General features: G+C 52.5%; 1 protein-coding gene across 6 annotated transcripts in view; it reads right to left on the minus strand.

The window, feature by feature from the left end:
* LOC132385452 (C-Jun-amino-terminal kinase-interacting protein 4-like) overlaps positions 1-20,012 on the minus strand; it is a 173,608-nt gene that overhangs the window by 35,287 nt on the left and 118,309 nt on the right. For 5 of the 6 annotated variants that reach the window (XR_009509185.1, XM_059957533.1, XM_059957534.1 and 2 more), the window contains exons 9-16: positions 19,656-19,774; positions 14,868-14,922; positions 13,279-13,431; positions 10,326-10,359; positions 9,547-9,668; positions 7,827-7,883; positions 5,705-5,842; positions 5,375-5,489 (exon numbers count right to left, since the gene is read on the minus strand). Coding sequence is in view for 5 of the 6 variants with exons in the window: in XM_059957533.1 (XP_059813516.1) it covers positions 5,375-5,489; positions 5,705-5,842; positions 7,827-7,883; positions 9,547-9,668; positions 10,326-10,359; positions 13,279-13,431; positions 14,868-14,922; positions 19,656-19,774 (793 nt within the window). In the remaining variant the exon portion in view is untranslated. The remainder of the gene's footprint in view (positions 1-5,374; positions 5,490-5,704; positions 5,843-7,826; positions 7,884-9,546; positions 9,669-10,325; positions 10,360-13,278; positions 13,432-14,867; positions 14,923-19,655; positions 19,775-20,012) is intronic. The other variant, XM_059957531.1, reaches the window with a different exon arrangement.

The following is a 20,012-nucleotide window of genomic DNA, read 5'->3' on the forward strand; positions in this document are numbered from 1 at the left end:
ATGCAGTGAAATGTACATCGAAACACACAGCAAAAAGTAAAACCGAAATGCATGTTGAAACGCACAGTGAAACGTACTCGAAACGCGCTGTGAAGCGTACGTTCAAACGCACATTGAAACACATGTCGAAACGCAGTGAAACACACACCAAGACATACGTTGAAACGCACATCGAAACGCACACTGAATCACACCGTCTGATAATGCAATGGGGGCAGACAGCAACTGTTGCTACACTTCCGGTGCCAACGTAGCATGCGCACAACTTACCAACCATCTAAAGAAAACGTCTTTGGGACGTGGGAGGACACCCGGAGCTCTCGAGGAAACCCAGTACTGGATGGGCTAGCAGGCACGAAGAACCAAATGGCATGCTCCTGCTTCCATCCTCCTCCATTCCAAAGAGAAAAGCCCCAGCTTGCTCAACCTTTTCTCATCAGACATGCTCTCTAATCCAGGCAGCATCCTGGTCAATCTCTTCTGCATTCTCTCTGAAGTTCCCACACCCTTCCTATAATGAGGCAACTGGAACACGATACTCTTGAGTGCAATCTAACCAGGGTTTAATATGCTGCAACATTACCTCACAGCTCCTGAACTCAATCCCCCACCTCTGAGTATTGAAGGGCCACACAGCATCCATCTTCATAACCATGTCAGCTTGCTTGGCAACACAGAGGGAGAGTGGAGAGAAGGGGTAAGAGGCCAGAGTGGGAACAGAAGGAGGAAGGAAAATACCAGAAGGATAAGTTGATTTGGCCATCAGGTTGCAGGTCACCCAGACAGAATGTAAACTGTTGCACCTCCACCCTGATGGTGGCCTCATCATGGCACAAGAGGTGGCCAAGGATTGACATGTTGGAAGGGGAATGGGAATCCAAAGTAAAGTGTGTAGCCACCAGGAAGGAGTGGAGGTGATCGATGAAGTGTGACAGGTCTCACCAACACAGAGGAGCACCAGACACAACAGACAATCCCAGTAGATTTGCAAGTGAAGTATTTTCTCAGCTGAAGAACCGCCTTGATCCCTGAAAGATGGTGAGGGAGGTGGTCTATGGACAGAAATAGCATTTAGACCGCTTGCAGGGATAAGTGCCGGAGAGCTCGAGATGGGGAAGTAAAGATATGCTTGCACCCAGACATGTGTAGCTGGATCCTGGACTTCCAGTCAGATTGCTGGCTGGTGGTAAGAGTGGGCTCCCTCACCTCCACCCCCCTGACTCTCAACACAGTTGCCCCTCAGGGCTGTGTCCTAAGCCCCCTCCTTTACTCTCTGTATACCCACGACTGTGTCGCCACTCACAGCTCCAATCTGCTAATTAGATTTGCTGATGATACAACACTGATTGGCCTCATCTCAAATAATAACGAGGTGGCCTACAGGGAAGAAGTCATCTCTCTGACACAGTAGCGTCAAGCAAACAACCTCTCCCTCAGTGTCGCTGGTTGTGGATGACAGGAGGAATGGAGACGGGCTAACCCCTGTTGACATCAGTGGATCTGGGTTGAGAGGGTGAACAGCTTTAAGCTCCTCCGCATACACATCACTGAGGATCTCACGTGGTCTGTACACACCGGCTGTGTGGTGAAAAAGGCACAATAGCGCCTCTTCCACTTCAGACGGTTGAAGAAGTTTGGTATGAGTCCCCAAATCTTAAGCTCTTTCTACAGCGGCACAATTGAGAGCATCCTGACCGGCTGCATCACTGCCTGGTATGGGAACTGTACCTCCCTCAATCGCAGGACTCTGCAGAGAGTGGTGCCGACAGCCCAGCGCATCTGTAGATGTGAACTTCCCACGATTCAGGACATTTACAGAGAAAGGTGTGTAAAAAGGGCCCGAAGGATCACTGGGGACCCGAGTCACCGCAACCACAGCTGCTACCAACCGGGAAATGGTACCGCAGCATAAAAGCCAGGAGCAACAGGCCATCAGACTGATTAATTCATGCTGATACAATTGTATTTCTATGTTACATTGGCTGTCCTGTTGTACATTCTATTTATTATAAATTACTATAAATTGCACATTTAGATAGAGACATAGCGTAAAGATTTTTGCTCATCTATATGAAGGATGTAAAGTAAATTCAATTCACTAGTTCAGGTGCAAGCCATCCCTTCTGTACATGTCCCACTTCCCTGGAAAAGAGCCCAATGATCCAGAAATCTTATGCCCTCCCTCCTACACAAACTCTTTAGCTGTGCATCATCTTCCTAATTCTGACCTCACTAGCACATGTCACAGGTAGCAATCCTGAGCTCACAAGTCTCGAGGCCCTGCCCTTTCACTTAGCCCCTAACTCCCTGTGCAGAACTTCATCACCCACCCTAGCTATGTCATTGGTGCCTACATGGACCACGACTTCTGGCTGTTCAGCTTTCTGCTTACCGTAAATTCCGGTGTATAAGCCGAGAATTTGGCCCTAAATTTTGGTCCTAAAATTAGGGGGTCGGCTTATACAGAGGGTGCCAACTTTGGAAAAACGACTACATGGGTCGTATTTATTGGCTGTTTTTGAGTCAAATTGGTTCCACTGTCATCGCATGAATTCTTTGAATGGTTTGTTTAAACTCACATCTTAGTGGCTGAAGCACGGACATCAAACCACCGAGGTTGACTGCAATGTCTGTATTTTCAGCTTACAGTGCTGCTTTTGTCTCACCTGACAAGTGCGCTTTGAACACGTCCCAGAGAAGTAGCGACTGTGAGGGCGGGTGTATGGCAAATGGAGGAGACATGGGTGAGGGCAGTATCATTGGTGGAGGAAGGGAACCCCTATTCTTTGAAGGAGCATTTCTGGAAAGGAAAGCCTCATCCTGGGAACAGATGTGGTGGAGATGTAGGAACTGAGAAAAGGGAACAGCACTTTTACAAGAGACAAGCTGGGAAAGGGTATAGTTTTCAATAGGTACGTTTAATGTCAGAGAAATGTATACAATATACATCCTGAAATTCTTTTTCTTCGCAAACATCCACGAAAACAGAGGAGTGCCCCAAAGAATGAATGACAATTAAATGTTAGAACCCCAAAGCCCCCCAGGCACAAGCTGTAGCAAGGCAATGACCCCCCCAGCAAAAAAGCTTTGGCACCCCATCCCACTCAAGCATGCAGCAAAGCATCAGTAAAGACGCAGACTTGCAGTAACCCAAAGACTACTCATTCACCCAGTAATTTGACATACCACAGGCTCTCTCTCTCTCCCCAAGGGAAAAAAGCGATGCCCCCATTTCACAGTGAGAGCACCACTCTCTGGTTAAAGAAGTAAATCTTCATTTCCATTTTAAAAGAATCTGAGGCTGTGTCATCTGGTCTTGGACTCTCCCTCCATAGAAAACATCCTCCCAACATCCACTCTATCGCGGCCTTTCACCATTCGACAGGTTTCAATGAGGTCACCCCCCATTCTTCTGAATTCCAGTGAGTACAGGCCCAGAGCCATTAAACGCTCTTCATGTGACAAGCTGTTCAATCCTGGAATCATTTTCATGAACCTGCTTTGAACTCTCTCCAGTTTCAGCACATCTTTTCCAAGAGAAGGGGCCCAAAACTGCTCACAATACTCCAAGTGAGCCCTCACCTGTGCTATAAAGTCTCAATGTTACATGGAAACCCACAGAACAATACCGGCTCTTCGGCCCATGATGCTGTGCCAAACACGAACTTACTTTAGAAATTACCTAGTGTCACCTTTAGCCCTCTAAGCTAAATTTTTCTAAGCTTCATGTATCTATCCAGGAGTCTCTTAAAATAATTGAACTGACTTTATTTCTTACATCCTTCACATTAATGAGTAAAAATCTTAACGTTATGTCTCTATCTAAATGTGCAATCTACAATCACAGTAATGTATAATAAATAGAACAGTCAATATAATTACATCCTTGCTTTTATATTTTAGTCCTCCTGAAATGAATGCTAACATTAAATTTGCCTTCCTCACCATTGACTTATCTGCAAATTAACCTTTAGGATTTTAACCTGCACAAGCTCTCCAAAGTTACTTTGCCCCCCAGATTTTTACATTTAGAAAGTAGTCAACCCTTTTATTCCTTCTACCAAATAGACTAGACACTTCCCAACACTGCATTCCATCTGCCACTTCACCCATTCTCCTGATCTATCCTTTTGTAGCCTCTATTACCTCAAAACTACCTACCCCTCCATCTGTCTTCATATCATCTGCAAACTTTGCAACAAAGTCATCAATTCCATCATCCAAATCAATGACATACAAAGTAAAAAGAATCAGTCCCAACACCAACCCCTGCAGAACATCACTTGTCACTGGCAGCCAACCAGAAAAGGTTTGACTCCTCCTGACCAGCCACTGCTTTATCCATGCTAGAACCTTTCTCATGGGCTGTTAATCATCTCCAGTTTCAATACATCCTTTCTAACCCTGAGGGGCAAGTTCATGTGTTTACTCAAGATGAAAGCTGATCGTTTGCTGCTCGGTCAGGGCATCAGAGGATATGGTGAGAAGGCAGGTGTATGGGGTTGAGTGGGATCCGCGATCAGCCATGATCAGTCTTGATGGGCTGATTGGCCTAATTCTGCTCATATGTCTTATGGTCGTACTATTACTGAAATATTAAATTCACAGCACCGCACAGGTTTAAGGTGAGAGGGGGAAAGAGATTTAATAGGGATCCGAGGGGAACTTTTTGGCCTGAATATGGAACAATCTGCCAGATGAAATGGTTGAGGCGGGGGCAATTGGACAGCAGTAGGGAGCATTGAGGGAACATACTAGCCCATCTAGTCTGCCACAATACGCGCAAACAAGCCAGGCAGTGGGGAACGGAATAACGAGTCGATGAGAGGTGGTGAGGGAGGGAGCAGGGGGCTCCACAGGAGCACTGGGTTGGTGCTGCCCTCCAGTGTTTGCTCCCTGGAAGACAAGCTCAATGTGGACAACCTGCAGGTCATGCCACTCAGGAACTTGGGCTATATGTGTTTCTGCGACTGTGACGATATAAGCTGTGTGCTGTTGGGAATGCCTTTTACACCTTGGCCCCGGAATTACGTTGCTTTGTTTGGCTATATTCATGCACACAGTTCAGCTGAGAACGAACTCAGTGTTTCAGGCAGAGACCCTTCATCAGCAGTCTCTTCAGCGCCTGACGTGTGTGTTGCTCTGCAGAATCTCGTGTGTTACAGTCCGTGACAGCCACGTCTGAACGCTAACAAAGGTAGGGCAGGGGTTCACACCTTCCCTTATGCCATGCACCGATACCATTCAGCAAAGGGACTGCAGGTTTACAGCGATGGATTGCGGGCCAGCAGGTCCAGAGGGGCTGAAGGGCCTTCTAGAGTGGTTTCTTTACTTATAAATTCAGTAACTCACCTGACTCCACCCTGGTACTGACCTGCATGGGAAGACTCCACCCCTGGATCTGAGCTCGTCCGTGATGCTCCCAGATGTAGGACCTGGTCTGACGCCAGCTCTCCCTCTGTTGTTCCCTGTAGGGGTCTGAGAGGGGGCTGGTGAGGAGTGGGGGGAGTGAGAGGGTAGCAGAGAGGCAAAGAAAAGAGAGAGAGGGATTGGGGAGGGGAGAGGGGACAGGGAGTGTTGGGGGAGGGAAGAGGGAGTAGAAAGACCGAGAGGGAGAGAGAGGGGAGAGAGAGGGAGAGATTAGAAGTCTGTCCAGTTTCCCAGCATCATCTGAGTGAACAGTCTGAGGTAGAGAGAAACTCACTTGATCACCTCCACACCCATTGTCCTCCCCCTCCTTTGACGGGGCATCAGTTCCAAGCTTGGCGGCATGAGTGCGGGTCTTGCAGGTTCCAAGGGGAGGTCGTCTCGTTTCTGGGACAGTCCCAGCAGACGGTGAAACCTGTGGGAAAGGTAAAGACAGGAGTCATTCCATGCACAGTTCCCGTCTCCATAACCCCCTGGGTCAGATCCACACCGGGAGCACCGTGCACAGTTCCCATCTCCATAACCCCCTGGGTCAGACCCACACCGGGATCACCGTGCACAGTTCCCGTCTCCATAACCCCCTGGGTCAGACCCACACCGGGAGGACCGTGCACAGTTACCGTCTCCATATCCCCCTGGGTCAGACCCACACCGGGATCACCGTGCACAGTTCCCGTCTCCATATCCCCTTGGGTCAAATTACACCGGGATCGCCGTGCACAGTTCCTGTCTCCATAACCCCCTGGGTCGAACCCACACCGGGAGCACCGTGCACAGTTCCCGTCTCCATAACCCCCTGGGTCAGACCCACACCGGGAGCACCGTGCACAGTTACCGTCTCCATATAACCCCTGGGTCAGACCACACCAGGAACACCGTGCACAGTTACCGTCTCCATATCCCCCTGGGTCAGACCCACACCGGGATCACCGAGCACAGTTCCCGTCTCCATAACCCCCTAGGTCAAATCACACCGGGATCACCGAGCACAGTTCCCGTCTCCATAACCCCCTGGGTCAAATCACACTGGGAGCACAGTGCACAGTTCCCGTCTCCATAACCCCCTGGGTCAGACCCACACCGGGAGCACCGTGCACAGTTCCTGACTCCATATTCCTGGGTCAGACCCACACCGGGATCACCGTGCACAGTTCCCGTCTCCATAACCCCTTGGGTCAGACCCACACTGGGAGCACCGTGCACAGTTCCCATCTCCATAACCCCCAGGGTCAAATCACACTGGGAGCACCGTGCACAGTTCCCATCTCCATATCCCCCAGGGTCAGACCCACACCGGGAGCATCGTGCACAGTTCCCATCTCCATAACCCCTTGGGTCAGACCCACACTGGGAGCACCGTGCACAGTTCCCATCTCCATAACCCCCTGGGTCAGACCCACACTGGGAGCATCGTGCACAGTTCCCATCTCCATAACCCCTTGGGTCAGACCCACACTGGGAGCACCGTGCACAGTTCCCATCTCCATAACCCCCAGGGTCAAATCACACCGGGAGCAACGTGCACAGTTCCCATCTCCATAACCCCCTGGGTCAAATCACACCGGGATCACCGTGCACAGTTCCCATCTCCACAACCCCCTGGGTCAAATCACACCGGGAGCAATGTGCACAGTTCCCATCTCCATAACCCCCAGGGTCAAATCACACTGGGAGCACCGTGCACAGTTCCCATCACCATAACCCCCAGGGTCAAATCACACCGGGAGCAACGTGCACAGTTCCCATCTCCATAACCCCCTGGGCCAGACCCACACCGGGAGCACCGTGCACAGTTCCCATCTCCATAACCCCCTGGGCCAGACCCACACCGGGAGCACCGTGCACAGTTCCCATCTCCATAACCCCCTGGGCCAGACCCACACCGGGAGCACCGTGCACAGTTCCCGTCTCTGTAACCCCCTGGGTCAGACCCACACCGGGAGCACCGTGCACAGTTCCCGTCTCTATAACCCCCTGGGTCAGACCCACACCGGGAGCACCGTGTACAGTTCCTGTCTCCATATCCCTGGGTCAGACCCACACCGGGAGCAACGTGCACAGTTCCTGTCTCCGTATCGCCCTGGGTCAGACCCACACCGGGAGCACCGTGCACAGTTCCCATCTCCATATACCCCTGGGTCAGACCCACACCGGGAGCACCGTGCACAGTTCCCATCTCCGTATCCCTGGGTCAGACCCACACCGGGAGCACCGTGCACAGTTCCCGTCTCTGTAACCCCCTGAGTCAGCACCGTGCACAGTTCCTGTCTCCTTATCCCTGGGTCAGACCCCCCTCAAGGAGCTCTGTGCACAGTTCCCATCTCCATATACCCCTGGGTCAGACCCTTACTGAGGTAACTGAGGATTGGGAGATGTGAGAAAACCAGTCTGCTACTCACCGATCCCAGAGTGTGGACCTTCCCGACGGACTCTGTGCTTGTTGCTCCCTCATCACCCTGTGGATGGACAACGGAGAGAGATGGGTGATGTGGGTCAAGAATTCAGGATTGTTGCCGTCATCTAACACATGAGATTTATGAAATGCAGAGCAACAGCACACACAAAGAGCGAGGCAGCGTCTATGGAGAGGAATAAGCAGCCGACGCTTTGAGCTGAGTCCTTCAGTCCTCATTTATCATTTTGACCTTGGTGTTCACCCTGCACTCTCTCGTCCATCCATCAAGCCCACACTGTGGTGACACTCTGCCTGTGAACCCCATCTTCCAAACAGAAGAGCTGGTTCAGAGTTTAGGAAGGGGAGCAGTACACACACTCCTCCCTACATCAATGATACTGAGCTTGAGAGAGCTTCGTGTCCCTGTGTGTGTGCAATGCGCTCCTTCCTTCCACGAGCCTGCAGGTTACCCTCGGGCAAGCTGTAACCCCTGCCTAGCCTCCCCATCAACGTCACATGTGCATAGTCGTATGAGCAGCTGGTGCATATCATAAGTCTTGGTTGTGTGACCAGGAAAGCCCACCAATACCCCTACTTCCTCAGCACGTCCCCGTCGACCCCTCACCGATGCCCCACAGAAAGCATCTGATCTGGATCATCACAGCTCGGAACGGCAACTGCTCCGCCCGGGACCGCAGGAAACCGCAGAGAGTTGTGGACACACAGCTCAGCACAGCACGGAAACCAGTCTCCCCTCCATGGACTCTGTCCACACTTCCCACTGTCTCAGTAAAACAGCCAGTGTGATCAAATACCCCACCCGCACCGGACATTCTCTCTAACCTCCACCCCCCCCCCCCCGGGCAGAAGATACAAAAGCCTGAAAGCACGTCCCACCAGGCTCGAGGACAGCTTCTACACCGCTGTTACCAGACTATTGAACGGCCCCCCAGTACGATAAGACAGCTTCTACCCCGTTGTTATCAGACTATTGAACGGTCCCCCAGTACGATAAGACAGCTTCTACCCCGCTGTTATCAGACTATTGAACGGTCCCCCAGTACAATAAGACAGCTTCTACCCCGCTGTTATCAGACTGTTGAACGGTCCCCCAGTACGATAAGACAGCTTCTACCCCGCTGTTATCAGACTATTGAACGGTCCCCCAGTACGATAAGACAGCTTCTATCCCGCTGTTATCAGACTATTGAACGGTCTCCCAGTACAATAAGACAGCTTCTACCCTGCTGTTATCAGACTATTGAACGGTCCCCCAGTACGATAAGACAGCTTCTACCCCGCTGTTATCAGACTATTGAACGGTCCCCCAGTACGATAAGACAGCTTCTACCCCGCTGTTATCAGTCTATTGAACGGTCCCACAGTACGATAAGACAGCTTCTACCCCGCTGTTATCAGACTATTGAACGGTCCCCCAGTACGATAAGACAGCTTCTACCCCGCTGTTATCAGACTATTGACCGGTCCCCCAGTACGATAAGACAGCTTCTACCCCGCTGTTATCAGACTATTGAACGGTCCCACAGTACGATAAGACAGCTTCTACCCCGCTGTAATCAGACTATTGAACGGTCTCCCAGTATGATAAGATGGACTCCTGACCTCACGATCTACCTCGTCGTGACCCTTGCACCTTGTGTCTGCCTGCACTGCCGTTTCTCTGTACCTGTAACCAGGCTCACTTCCCTGAACTCACTCAGTACCTGACTTGCTGACTCCGGTGAAGAGCCTCCTGAAGGTCCATCAGACGCTCTTTGTACAGGTTACGCTCGGTGAGGACGCGCGACATCTCAGCCCGGGTGAAGCAGCCAGTTTGGGAGTGGTCCTGTGGAAGAGATCAAATAGAGGCTAAAGGGAAAATCTCCAGGGCAGAGACTGTACCGGGGGTCAGAGTGGGAAGGGGGGTGGGAGGGGTCAGAGTGGGAAGGGGGGTGGGAGGGGTCAGAGTGGGAAGGGGGGTGGGAGGGGTCAGAGTGGGAAGGGGGGTGGGTGGGGGCAGAGTAGGAAGGGGGGTGGGAGGGGGCAGAGTAGGGAGGGGGCAGAGTAGGAAGGGGGGTGGGAGGGGGCAGAGTAGGAAGGGGGGTGGGAGGGGGCAGAGTAGGAAGGGGGGTGGGAGGGGGCAGAGTAGGAAGGGGGGTGGGAGGGGGCAGAGTAGGAAGGGGGGTGGGAGGGGGCAGAGTAGGAAGGGGGGTGGGAGGGGGCAGAGTAGGAAGGGGGGTGGGAGGGGGCAGAGTAGGAAGGGGGTGGGAGGGGGCAGAGTAGGAAGGGGGGTGGGAGGGGGCAGAGTAGGAAGGGGGGTGGGAGGGGGCAGAGTAGGAAGGGGGGTGGGAGGGGGCAGAGTAGGAAGGGGGGTGGGAGGGGGCAGAGTAGGAAGGGGGGTGGGAGGGGGCAGAGTAGGAAGGGGGGTGGGAGAGGGCAGAGTAGGAAGTGGGGTGGGAAGGGGCAGGGGTTTTATACCGGTAGTGGATGGAACTAAATTCACCTCTTGCCCTTGGCTCTTGTTCATCGCCTCAGCCCTGGAGACAGAAGAGACGATCAGCAGTCCCCTCACTCATCTCCCGCCTTTCCCTCACTCCCTCTGTCCCCCTTCCCTGCTGACCCAAACGCTCCTTCTTCCTCTGACTCCTCCTTTGGCCCCCATCCTCTCCTACTCAATCCGCTCCTCTCAGCCCCTTTCCCTCCCCCTCCCCTACCAACTCTGGACAATTTCCACCACCCTCCAAGATCTCTCCTCTCCTCACTCCCTCCAGAACCTTCCCTTCCTCTCCATCAACACTCGCCCATGCATTAGGAGACTGGACCATCCCTAACCTCAGTCCCCACCTCTTACTCCCAAGGCCCCATCCCAAACAGTGTCCACTCTCACTCTGGGCCCTGTCCCAATGTCCCCTCTCACCCCAGGCCCCCTGTTCCAATGTCCCCTCTCACCCCGGGCTCCCTGTCCCAATGTTGTCCCCTCTCACCCTGGGCCCCAACCCAATGTCTCCTCTCACCCTGGGCCCCCCGTCCCAATGTCCCCTCTCACCCTGGGCCCCAACCCAATGTCTCCTCTCACCCTGGGCCCCCCGTCCCAATGTCCCCCCTCACCCGAGGCCCCCTGTCCCAATGTCCCCTCTCACCCCGGGCCCCCTGTCCCAGTGTCACCTTTCACCCCGGACCCCCCGTCCCAAGGGTCCCCTCTCTCCCCGGACCCCCGTCCCAATGTCCCCCTCACCCCAGGCCCCCCCATCCCAATGTTCCCTCTCACCCCAGACGCCCTGTCCTAATGTCCCTCTCACCCCAGACGCCCTGTCCTAATGTCCCCTCTCACCGCAGACCCCCTGTCCCAATGTCCCCTCTCACCCCAGACCCCCTGTCCTAATGTCCCTCTCACCCCAGGCCCCCTGTCCCAATGTCCCCTCTCACCCCGGGCCCCCTGTCCCAATGTTGTCCCCTCTCACCCTGGGCCCCAACCCAATGTCTCCTCTCACCCCAGGCCCCCTGTCCCAATGTCCCCTCTCACCCCGGGCTCCCTGTCCCAATGTCCCCTCTCACCCCGGGCTCCCTGTCCCAATGTTGTCCCCTCTCACCCTGGGCCCCAACCCAATGTCTCCTCTCACCCTGGGCCCCCCGTCCCAATGTCCCCCCTCACCCGAGGCCCCCCGTCCTAATGTCCCCTCTCAACCTGGGCCCCCCGTCCCAATGTCCCCTCTCACTCCAGACCCCTCTTCCCAATGTCCCCCCTCACTCCAGGCCCCCTGTCCCAATGTCCCCCCTCACCCCAGTCCCCCGGTCCCAATGTCCCCCCTCACCCCGGGCCCTCTGTCCCGGGTCCCCTCTCACCCCGGCCCAAGGGTCCCCTCTCACCCCAGTCCCCCCGTCCCAATGTCCCCTCTCAACCTGGGCCCCCCGTCCCAATGTCCCCCCTCACTCCAGGCCCCCTGTCCCAATGTCCCCCTTCACCCCAGTCCCCCCGTCCCAATGTCCCCTCTCACCCCGGGCCCTCTGTCCCAATGTCTCCTCTCACCCTGGGCCCCCTGTCCCAACGTCCCCTCTCACCCCGAGCCCCCGTCCCAAGAGTCCCCTCTCACCCCGGCCCCCCGGCCCAAGGGTCCCCTCTCACCATGGGCCCCCCATCCTAATGTCCCCCTCACCCCGGGCCCCCCATCACAATGGTCCCCTCTCACCCCAGACCCCCAGGTTCCAATGTCCCCTCTCACCCAGGGCCCCCTGTCCCAATGTCCCCTCTCACCCCAGGCCCCCCGTCCCAATGTCCCCTCTCACCCCAGGCCCCCCGTCCCAATGTCCCCTCTCAACCTGGGCCCCCCGTCCCAATGTCCCCTCTCACCCCAGGCCCCCCGTCCCAATGTCCCCTCTCAACCTGGGCCCCCCGTCCCAATGTCCCCTCTCACCCCGGGCCCCCCATCCCAATGTCCCCTCTCAACCTGGGCCCCCCGTCCCAATGTCCCCTCTCACTCCAGACCCCTCTTCCCAATGTCCCCTCTCACCCCAGGACCCCCTGTCCTAATGTCCCCTCTCACTCCAGGCCCCCTGTCCCAATGTCCCCCCTCACTCCAGGCCCCTCTTCCCAATGTCCCCTCTCACCCCGGGCCCCCGTACTGATGTCCCCCCTCACCCCAGTCCCCCCGTCCCAATGTCCCCTCTCACCCCGGGCCCCCGTACTGATGTCCCCCCTCACCCCAGTCCCCCCATCCCAATGTCCCCTCTCACACCGGGCCCACTGTCCCAACGTCCCCTCTCACCCCGGGCCCACTGTCCCAATGTCCCCTCTCACCCCGGGCCCCCCTGTCCCAATGTACCCTCTCACTCCGGGCCCCCGTCCTAATGTCCCCTCTCACCCCGGGCCCCCCATCCCAATGTACCCCCTCACCCCAGTCCCCCCATCCCAATGTCCCCTCTCACCCCGGGCACCCCTGTCCCAATGTACTCTCTCACTCCGGGCCCCCGTCCTAATGTCCCCTCTCACCCCGGGCCCCCCATCCCAATGTACCCTCTCACCCCAGGCCTCCTGTCCTAATGTCCCCTCTAACCCTGGGCCCCCTGTCCCAATGTCCCCTGTCACCCCTGGCCCCCTGTCCCAATGTCCCCTCTCACTCCAGGCCCCCCGTCCCAAGTGTCCCCTCTCACCCCAGACCCCCCGGTTCCAATGTCCCCTCTCACCCCAGGCCTCCTGTCCCAAGGGTCCCCTCTCACCCTGGGCCCCGACCCAATGTCTCCTGTCACTCTGGACCCCTCGTCCCAATGTCCCCTCTCACCCCGGCCCCCCCCCTGTCCCAAGGGTCCCCTCTCACCCTGGGCCCCAACCCAATGTCCCCTCTCACTCTGGACCCCCTGTCCCAAAGTCCCCTCCCACCCCAGAGCACCCCCGTCCCAATGTCCCCCTCACCCAGCGGATGGTACCAAACTGCCCCACACGAGCCCCAGGCCCCTCCCACCTGCTCAGTGCTGCCCCCAGCTGGCCGACGCGCAGCTCTTGGGCACTGCTGTGCTCCTGCAGCCTCCGCATCTCCTCCTGGAGTTCAGTGCGGGTGTGAACCAACTCCTCTACCCGGGCCAGCAGCGAGCGGCGTGCACTCTCCAGAACCACCCTGCAGGGGATGAGGGGCAAGAGCGGACGTCAGAAGAGCATGAAGTACAGCAAAGAATCAGGCCCTTTGGCCCATCTAGTCCGTGCTGAGCCATTTAATCTGTTTAGTCTCATCAATCTGCACCCAGCTGCAACTCTCCACACTGCTCCCGTCCGTGTACCTATCCAACTTCTCTTAAACGTTGAAATCGAGCACCACTTGTTCTGGGACCTTGTTCCACATTCTCACACCCTTGGAGTGAAGAAGTTTCCCTTCATGTTCCCCTAAAATATCTGACTTTTTACCCTTAACCAATGACCGCTGGTTATACTCCCACCCAACCTCAGTGGAAAAACCCTGCTTGCATTTACCCTGTCTATACCCCTCATAATTCTGTACGCTTCTATCAAATCTCCTCTCAATCTTCTACGTTCCAAGGAATAAAGACCTAACCTATTCAACCTTTCCCTACAACTCAGGTCCTCCAGACCCGGCAACATCCTTGTAGATTTTCTCTGTACTCTTTCAACCTTATTTACATCTTTCCTGTAGGTAGGTGACCAAAACCACACATCAGGCCTCACCAATGTCTCATACATCTTCAACATAACATCCCAACTTCTCTTCTCAGTACTTAGATTTGTGCCAAAAGGACATAAGTACTCTGGGATCTCAGTTCATCGGCAAGTTGGACAGTGGGGAGGAAGAACTACAAGATGGCAGGTGATAGGTGATCTCTCTGTGACACCGCTTTAAATTTTCTTTCATAACTTTCTATCAGCTCTCCCCTCTGCTGCTCCAAATAAGACAACCCAAATTAGTCCAGCCTTTCTTTAGAGCTTGTGCCCTCTAATCCTGGCGAACCTCGTGTGCACCCCCCACACACACACACACACATCCTGTAACGGGACGATCGGAACTTCACACAATACTCCAAGGGTGGACAGACTGGAGTTTTACACAGCCCCAACATGACATCTTGACAGTTAAATTCATTTTCTCAACTAACGAGCTTGATGATTTATTTGTGGGTGAGGGGGATCTTTGGAGAGGGGGCAGAAGAGGTTCACCAGGGTGCTGCCTGGATTCGAGGACACGAGCTGTAAGGAGAGGGTGGACAAACTTGGGTCTTTTTCCCTGCAGTGTCAGATGCCGAGGGGAGATCCGATAGATTACGGGAGGCACGGATAGAGTAGACTGATAGTATCTGTTCCCCCAGGGAACACCAGAGGGCTTGTGTTTAAGGTGAGAGGGGGTAAGTTCAAAGGAGATGTGAGGGGCAGGTCATTTATTTATCTAACAGACAGTGGTGACGGAGGCAGACAGTGGTGTTGAAGGGGCTGTGAGACAGACACATGGATGTGCAGGGAACAAAAGGAAATGGACATTGTGGATTTTTGCATGTGAGATTGACCACTGCCCTCCCTCTGACAAGAGGGAGAAATGCGTCTACTCACTGTTTCTCCCGCAGCTCTTCATTTTCCGAGACGACTGAGGCCATCCGGGCATCTGCTGTACAGAGAAAGAGATGGGTGAATGGCCTGTGTAACCACAGCTCACCACCAGTGCCCCTACCTTCCAAGACCCAGGTACAATACCATCGCCTTCTCCCTCTCCCTCTCTGTCTGTGTCTCCTTTTCATCTCTCCCTCTGTCTCTCTGGCTGTGGTGAACTACACGCCCCCTGCTGACTGCTCCTGTGGCTCCTCCCTCAGACCCCTGTATAAAGGCGATCAAGGCCTGAGTCCGGCCTCTCAGACTCCAGGATGTAGTATGGTGGTCACTCACTGCTTGTACCTTCTTCCAGTCAATAAAAGCTGATATCTCGCCTTACATCTCAGTGAGTTATTGATGGTGCATCACTGGCTATGCCTCCTTTTTGTCTGTTTCCCCACCTACCTCTCTCTATTTTTGTCTCTCTCTCACTGCCTCTCTCCCGCTTCTTTCCCTCCCCCCCCCCCCCCCGCACCTCATTCTTTCTCTGTCCTTCATGTAGCGGATTCACTCAACAATTCAGGAACAGCTTCTTCCCCTCTGCCTTCAGATCAGAATCATCAGCAGCATACGCTGTCACATTTGTTGTAGGACAGCACTGAGCGGTAATACTGCAGAGAGTTGGTGTCCATTCACGAATCTGAAGGTGGAGGGGAAGCAGCTCTTCCTGAATCCAGGACTCCAGGGTGGTATGTTGCCTCCCTGATGTAAGGGTCAAGGATGTCCCTAAGCGGCTGCAGGACATTCTGGAGTGGGAGGGTGAACAGCTAGTGGTCGTGGTGCACATAGGTACCAACGATATAGGTAAAAAACGGGATGAAGTCCTACAAGGTGAATTTAGGGAGTTAGGAGATAAACTAAAAAGTAGGACCACAAAGGTAATAATCTCTGGATTACTACCAGTGCCACATGCTAGTCAGAGTAGAAATAGGAGGATATTTCAGATGAATACGTGGCTTGAAAAATGGTGCAAGGGGGAGGGATTCAAATTTCTGGGGCATTGGAACCAGTTCTGGGGAAGGTGGGACCGGTATAAACAGGACGGTCTGCACCGGGGCTGGACTGGAACCAATGTCCTAGGGGGAGCGTTTGCTACTGCTGTTCAGGAGGTTTTTAACTAATGTGGCAGGGGGAATGGGAACAAGTGCAGAGAGACAGAGGGGTGTAAAATGAGGGTAGAAGCAAAAAGTAGTAAGGTGAAAAGTAAAAGTGGCAGGCAGGCAAATCCAGGGCAAGAAGCAAAAAGGGCCACTTTTCAACATAATTGTATAAGGGCTAAGAGTGTTGTAAAAACAAGCCTGAAGGCTTTGTGTGTCAATGCGAGGAGCATTCGTAACAAGGTGGATGAATTGAATGTGCAGATAGTTATTAATGAATATGATATAGTTGGGATCACAGAGACATTGCTCCAGGGTGACCAAGGATGGGAGCTCAACATCCAGGGATTTTCAATATTCAGGAGGGATAGACAGGAAAGAAAAGGAGGTGGGGTAGTATTGCTGGTTAGAGAGGAGATTAACACAATAGAAAGGAAGGACATTAGCCTGGAGGATGTGGAATCGATATGGGTAGAGCTGCATAACACGTGGGAGTTGTGTACAGGCCACCTAACACCTAGTAATGAGGTTGGGGATGGCATTAAACAGGAAATTAGAAATGCGTGCAATAAATGAACAGTAGTTATAATGGGTGACTTCAATCTACATATAGATTGGGTGAACCAAATTGGTAAGGGTGCTGAGGAAGAGGACTTCTTGGAATGTATGCGGGATGTTTTTCTGAACCAACATGTCGAGGAACCAACTAGAGAGCAGGCCATTCTAGATTGGGTATTGAGCAATGAGAAAGGGTTAGTTAGCAATCTTGTCGTGCGAGACCCCTTGGGTAAGAGTGACCATAATATGGTGGAATTCTTCATTAAGGTGGAGAGTGACATAGTTAATTCAGAAACAAAGGTTCTGAACTTAAAGAAGGGTAACTTTAAAGGTACGAGACGTGAATTAGCTAATATAGACTGGCAAATGATACTTAAAGGGTTGACGGTGGATATGCAATGGCAAGCATTTAAAGATCGCATGGATGAACTACAACAATTGTTCATCCCAGTTTGGCAAAAGAATAAACCAGGGAAGGTAGTGCACCCATGACTGACAAGGGAAATTAGGGATAGTATCAAGTCCAAAGAAGAAACATATAAATTAGCAAATAAAGCGGCACACCTGAGGACTGGGAGAAATTCAGAGACCAGCAGAGGAGGACAAAGGGCTTAATTAAGAAAGGGAAAAAAGATTATGAGAGAAAGCCGGCAGGGAACATAAAAACTGATTGTAAAAGCTTTTATAGATACGTGAAAAGAAAAAGATTGGTCAAGACAAATGTAGGTCCTTTACAGTCAGAAACAGGTGAATTAATCATAGGGAACAAAGACATGGCAGACCAATTGAATAACTACTTTGGTTCTGTCTTCACTAAGGAGGACATAAATAATCTTCCGGAAATAGTAGGGGACCGAGGGTCTAGTGAGATGGAGGAACTGAGGGAAATACATGTTAGTAGGGAAGTGGTGTTAGGTAAATTGAAGGGATTAAAGGCAGATAAATCCCCAGGGCCAGATGGTCTGCATCTCAGAGTGCTTAAGGAAGTAGCCCAAGAAATAGTGGATGCATTAGTGATAATTTTTCAAAACTCCTTAATTCTGGATTAGTTCCTGAGGATTGGAGGGTGGCTAATGTAACCCCACTTTTTAAAAAAAGGAGGGAGAGAGAAACCAGGGAATTATAGACCGATTAGTCTGACATGGGTGGTGGGGAAAATGCTAGACCCGGTTATCAAAGATGTGATAACAACACATTTGGAAAGAGGTGAAATCATCGGACAAAGTCAGCATGGATTTGTGAAAGGAAAATCATGTCTGACAAATCTTATAGAATTTTTTGAAGATGTAACTAGTAGAGTGGATAGGGGAGAGCCAGTGGATGTGGTATATTTAGATTTTCAAAAGGCTTTTGACAAGGTCCCACACAGGATATTAGTGTGTAAACTTAAAGCACACGGTATTAGGGGTATGGTATTGATATGGATAGAGAATTGGTTGGCAGACAGGAAGCAAAGAGTGGGAGTAAACGGGATCTTTTCAGAATGGCAGGCAGTGACTAGTGGGGTACTGCATGGCTCAGTGTTGGGACCCCAGTTGTTTACAATATATATTAATGATTTAGACGAGGGAATTAAAAGCAGCATCTCCAAGTTTGCGGATGACACAAAGCTGGGCGGCGGTGTTAGCTGTGAGGAGGATGCTAAGAGGATGCAGGGTGACTTGGATAGGTTAGGTGAGTGGGCAAATTCATGGCAGATGCAATTTAATGTGGATAAATGTGAGGTTATCTACTTTGGTTGCAAGAACAGGAAAACAGATTATTATCTGAACGGTGGCGGATTAGGAAAAGGGGAGGTGCAACGAGACTTGGGTGTCATTGTACACCAGTCATTGAAGGTGGGCATGCAGGTACAGCAGGCAGTGAAAAAGGCAAATGGTATGTTGGCATTCATAGCAAAAGGATTTGAGTACAGGAGCAGGGAGGTTCTACTGCAGTTGTACAAGGCCTTGGTGAGACCACACCTAGAATATCGTGTGCAGTTTTGGTCCCCTAATCTGAGGAAAGACATTCTTGCCATAGAGGGAGTACAGCGAAGGTTCACCAGATTGATTCCTGGGATGGCAGGACTTTCATATGAAGAAAGACTGGATCGACTAGGCTTATACTCACTGGAATTTAGAAGATTGAGGGGGGATCTTATTGAAACGTATAAAATTCTAAGGGGATTGGACAGGCTAGATGCAGGAAGATTGCTTCCGATGTTGGGGAAGTCCAGAACGAGGGGTCACAGTTTAAGGATAAAGGGGACCGAGATGAGGAAAAACTTCTTCACACAGAGAGTGGTGAATCTGTGGAATTCTCTGCCACAGGAAACAGTTGAGGCTGGTTCATTGGCTATATTTAAGAGGAAGTTAGATATGGCCCTTGTGGCTAAAGGGATCAGGGGCTATGGAGAGAAAGCAGGTTCAGGGTTCTGAGTTGGATGATCAGCCATGATCATACTGAATGGCGGTGCAGGCTCGAAGGGCCAAATGTCCTACTCCTGCACCTATTTTCCATGTTTTTATCACTGAGTGTGTGCCTTCAGGCTTCTGTCCCTCCTTCCCAATGGTAACAATGAAAAAAGGGCCTGCCCTGGGTGATGGGAGCCGCCTTTTTGAGATATTGCTCCCTGAATATGTCCTGTCCTGGAGGTAGGGGCATATGGGGAAGGCTACTGCAGATCTCTATCACTCCTGTACACCTTGTGTATACGTACACAAACACAAACACACACACACCACACAGAGACACAGAGAGACACACACACACACACACAGAGACACACACACAAACACACACCACACAGAGACACACACAGACACACCATCACTCACACACACAGAGACACACAAACACAAACACACACCATCACTCACACACACAGAGACACACATACAAACACCACACAGAGACACACACACACACAGACACACCATCACTCACACACACAGAGACACACAAACACAAACACACACACACACACACCACAGAGACACACACACACAGACACACCATCATTTACATCACACAGACACACACACACACACACACACTACAAGCCCAGATCATATGCAGCCCCCTGACTCTCTGAGGCAAATGCCTGCAGGCCTACCTGAGATGTTGGCCCCACTGTCCAACTCGTCGATGAACTGAGATCCCAGAGTCTGTAATTCCTCGAGGATGGAACTGGTGTTCCTATCAGCCTCCGGGTCCTGGGCATGATCTGGAGTGCTGGTTCAGAGGGAAGAAACAGATCACAGTTGACCAGTAGTTAAAGGCTCCTCCATAGTGTCCCATCAGCCACGCCTGGGGACCAGACAGAGTGAAGCTCCCACTACACTGCAGATGCTGGAAATCCAAGCAACATACACAGAACGCTGGAGGAACTCAGCAGGCCAGGCAGCAACGATGGAAAAGAGTAGTCAGGCAGCAATGGAAAAACGGTGAGAAGTTAGAACCAAGTGGGGGA

The sequence above is a fragment of the Hypanus sabinus genome, assembly GCF_030144855.1.
Source record: "Hypanus sabinus isolate sHypSab1 chromosome 24 unlocalized genomic scaffold, sHypSab1.hap1 SUPER_24_unloc_1, whole genome shotgun sequence".
Taxonomy (NCBI): Eukaryota; Metazoa; Chordata; class Chondrichthyes; order Myliobatiformes; family Dasyatidae; genus Hypanus; species Hypanus sabinus.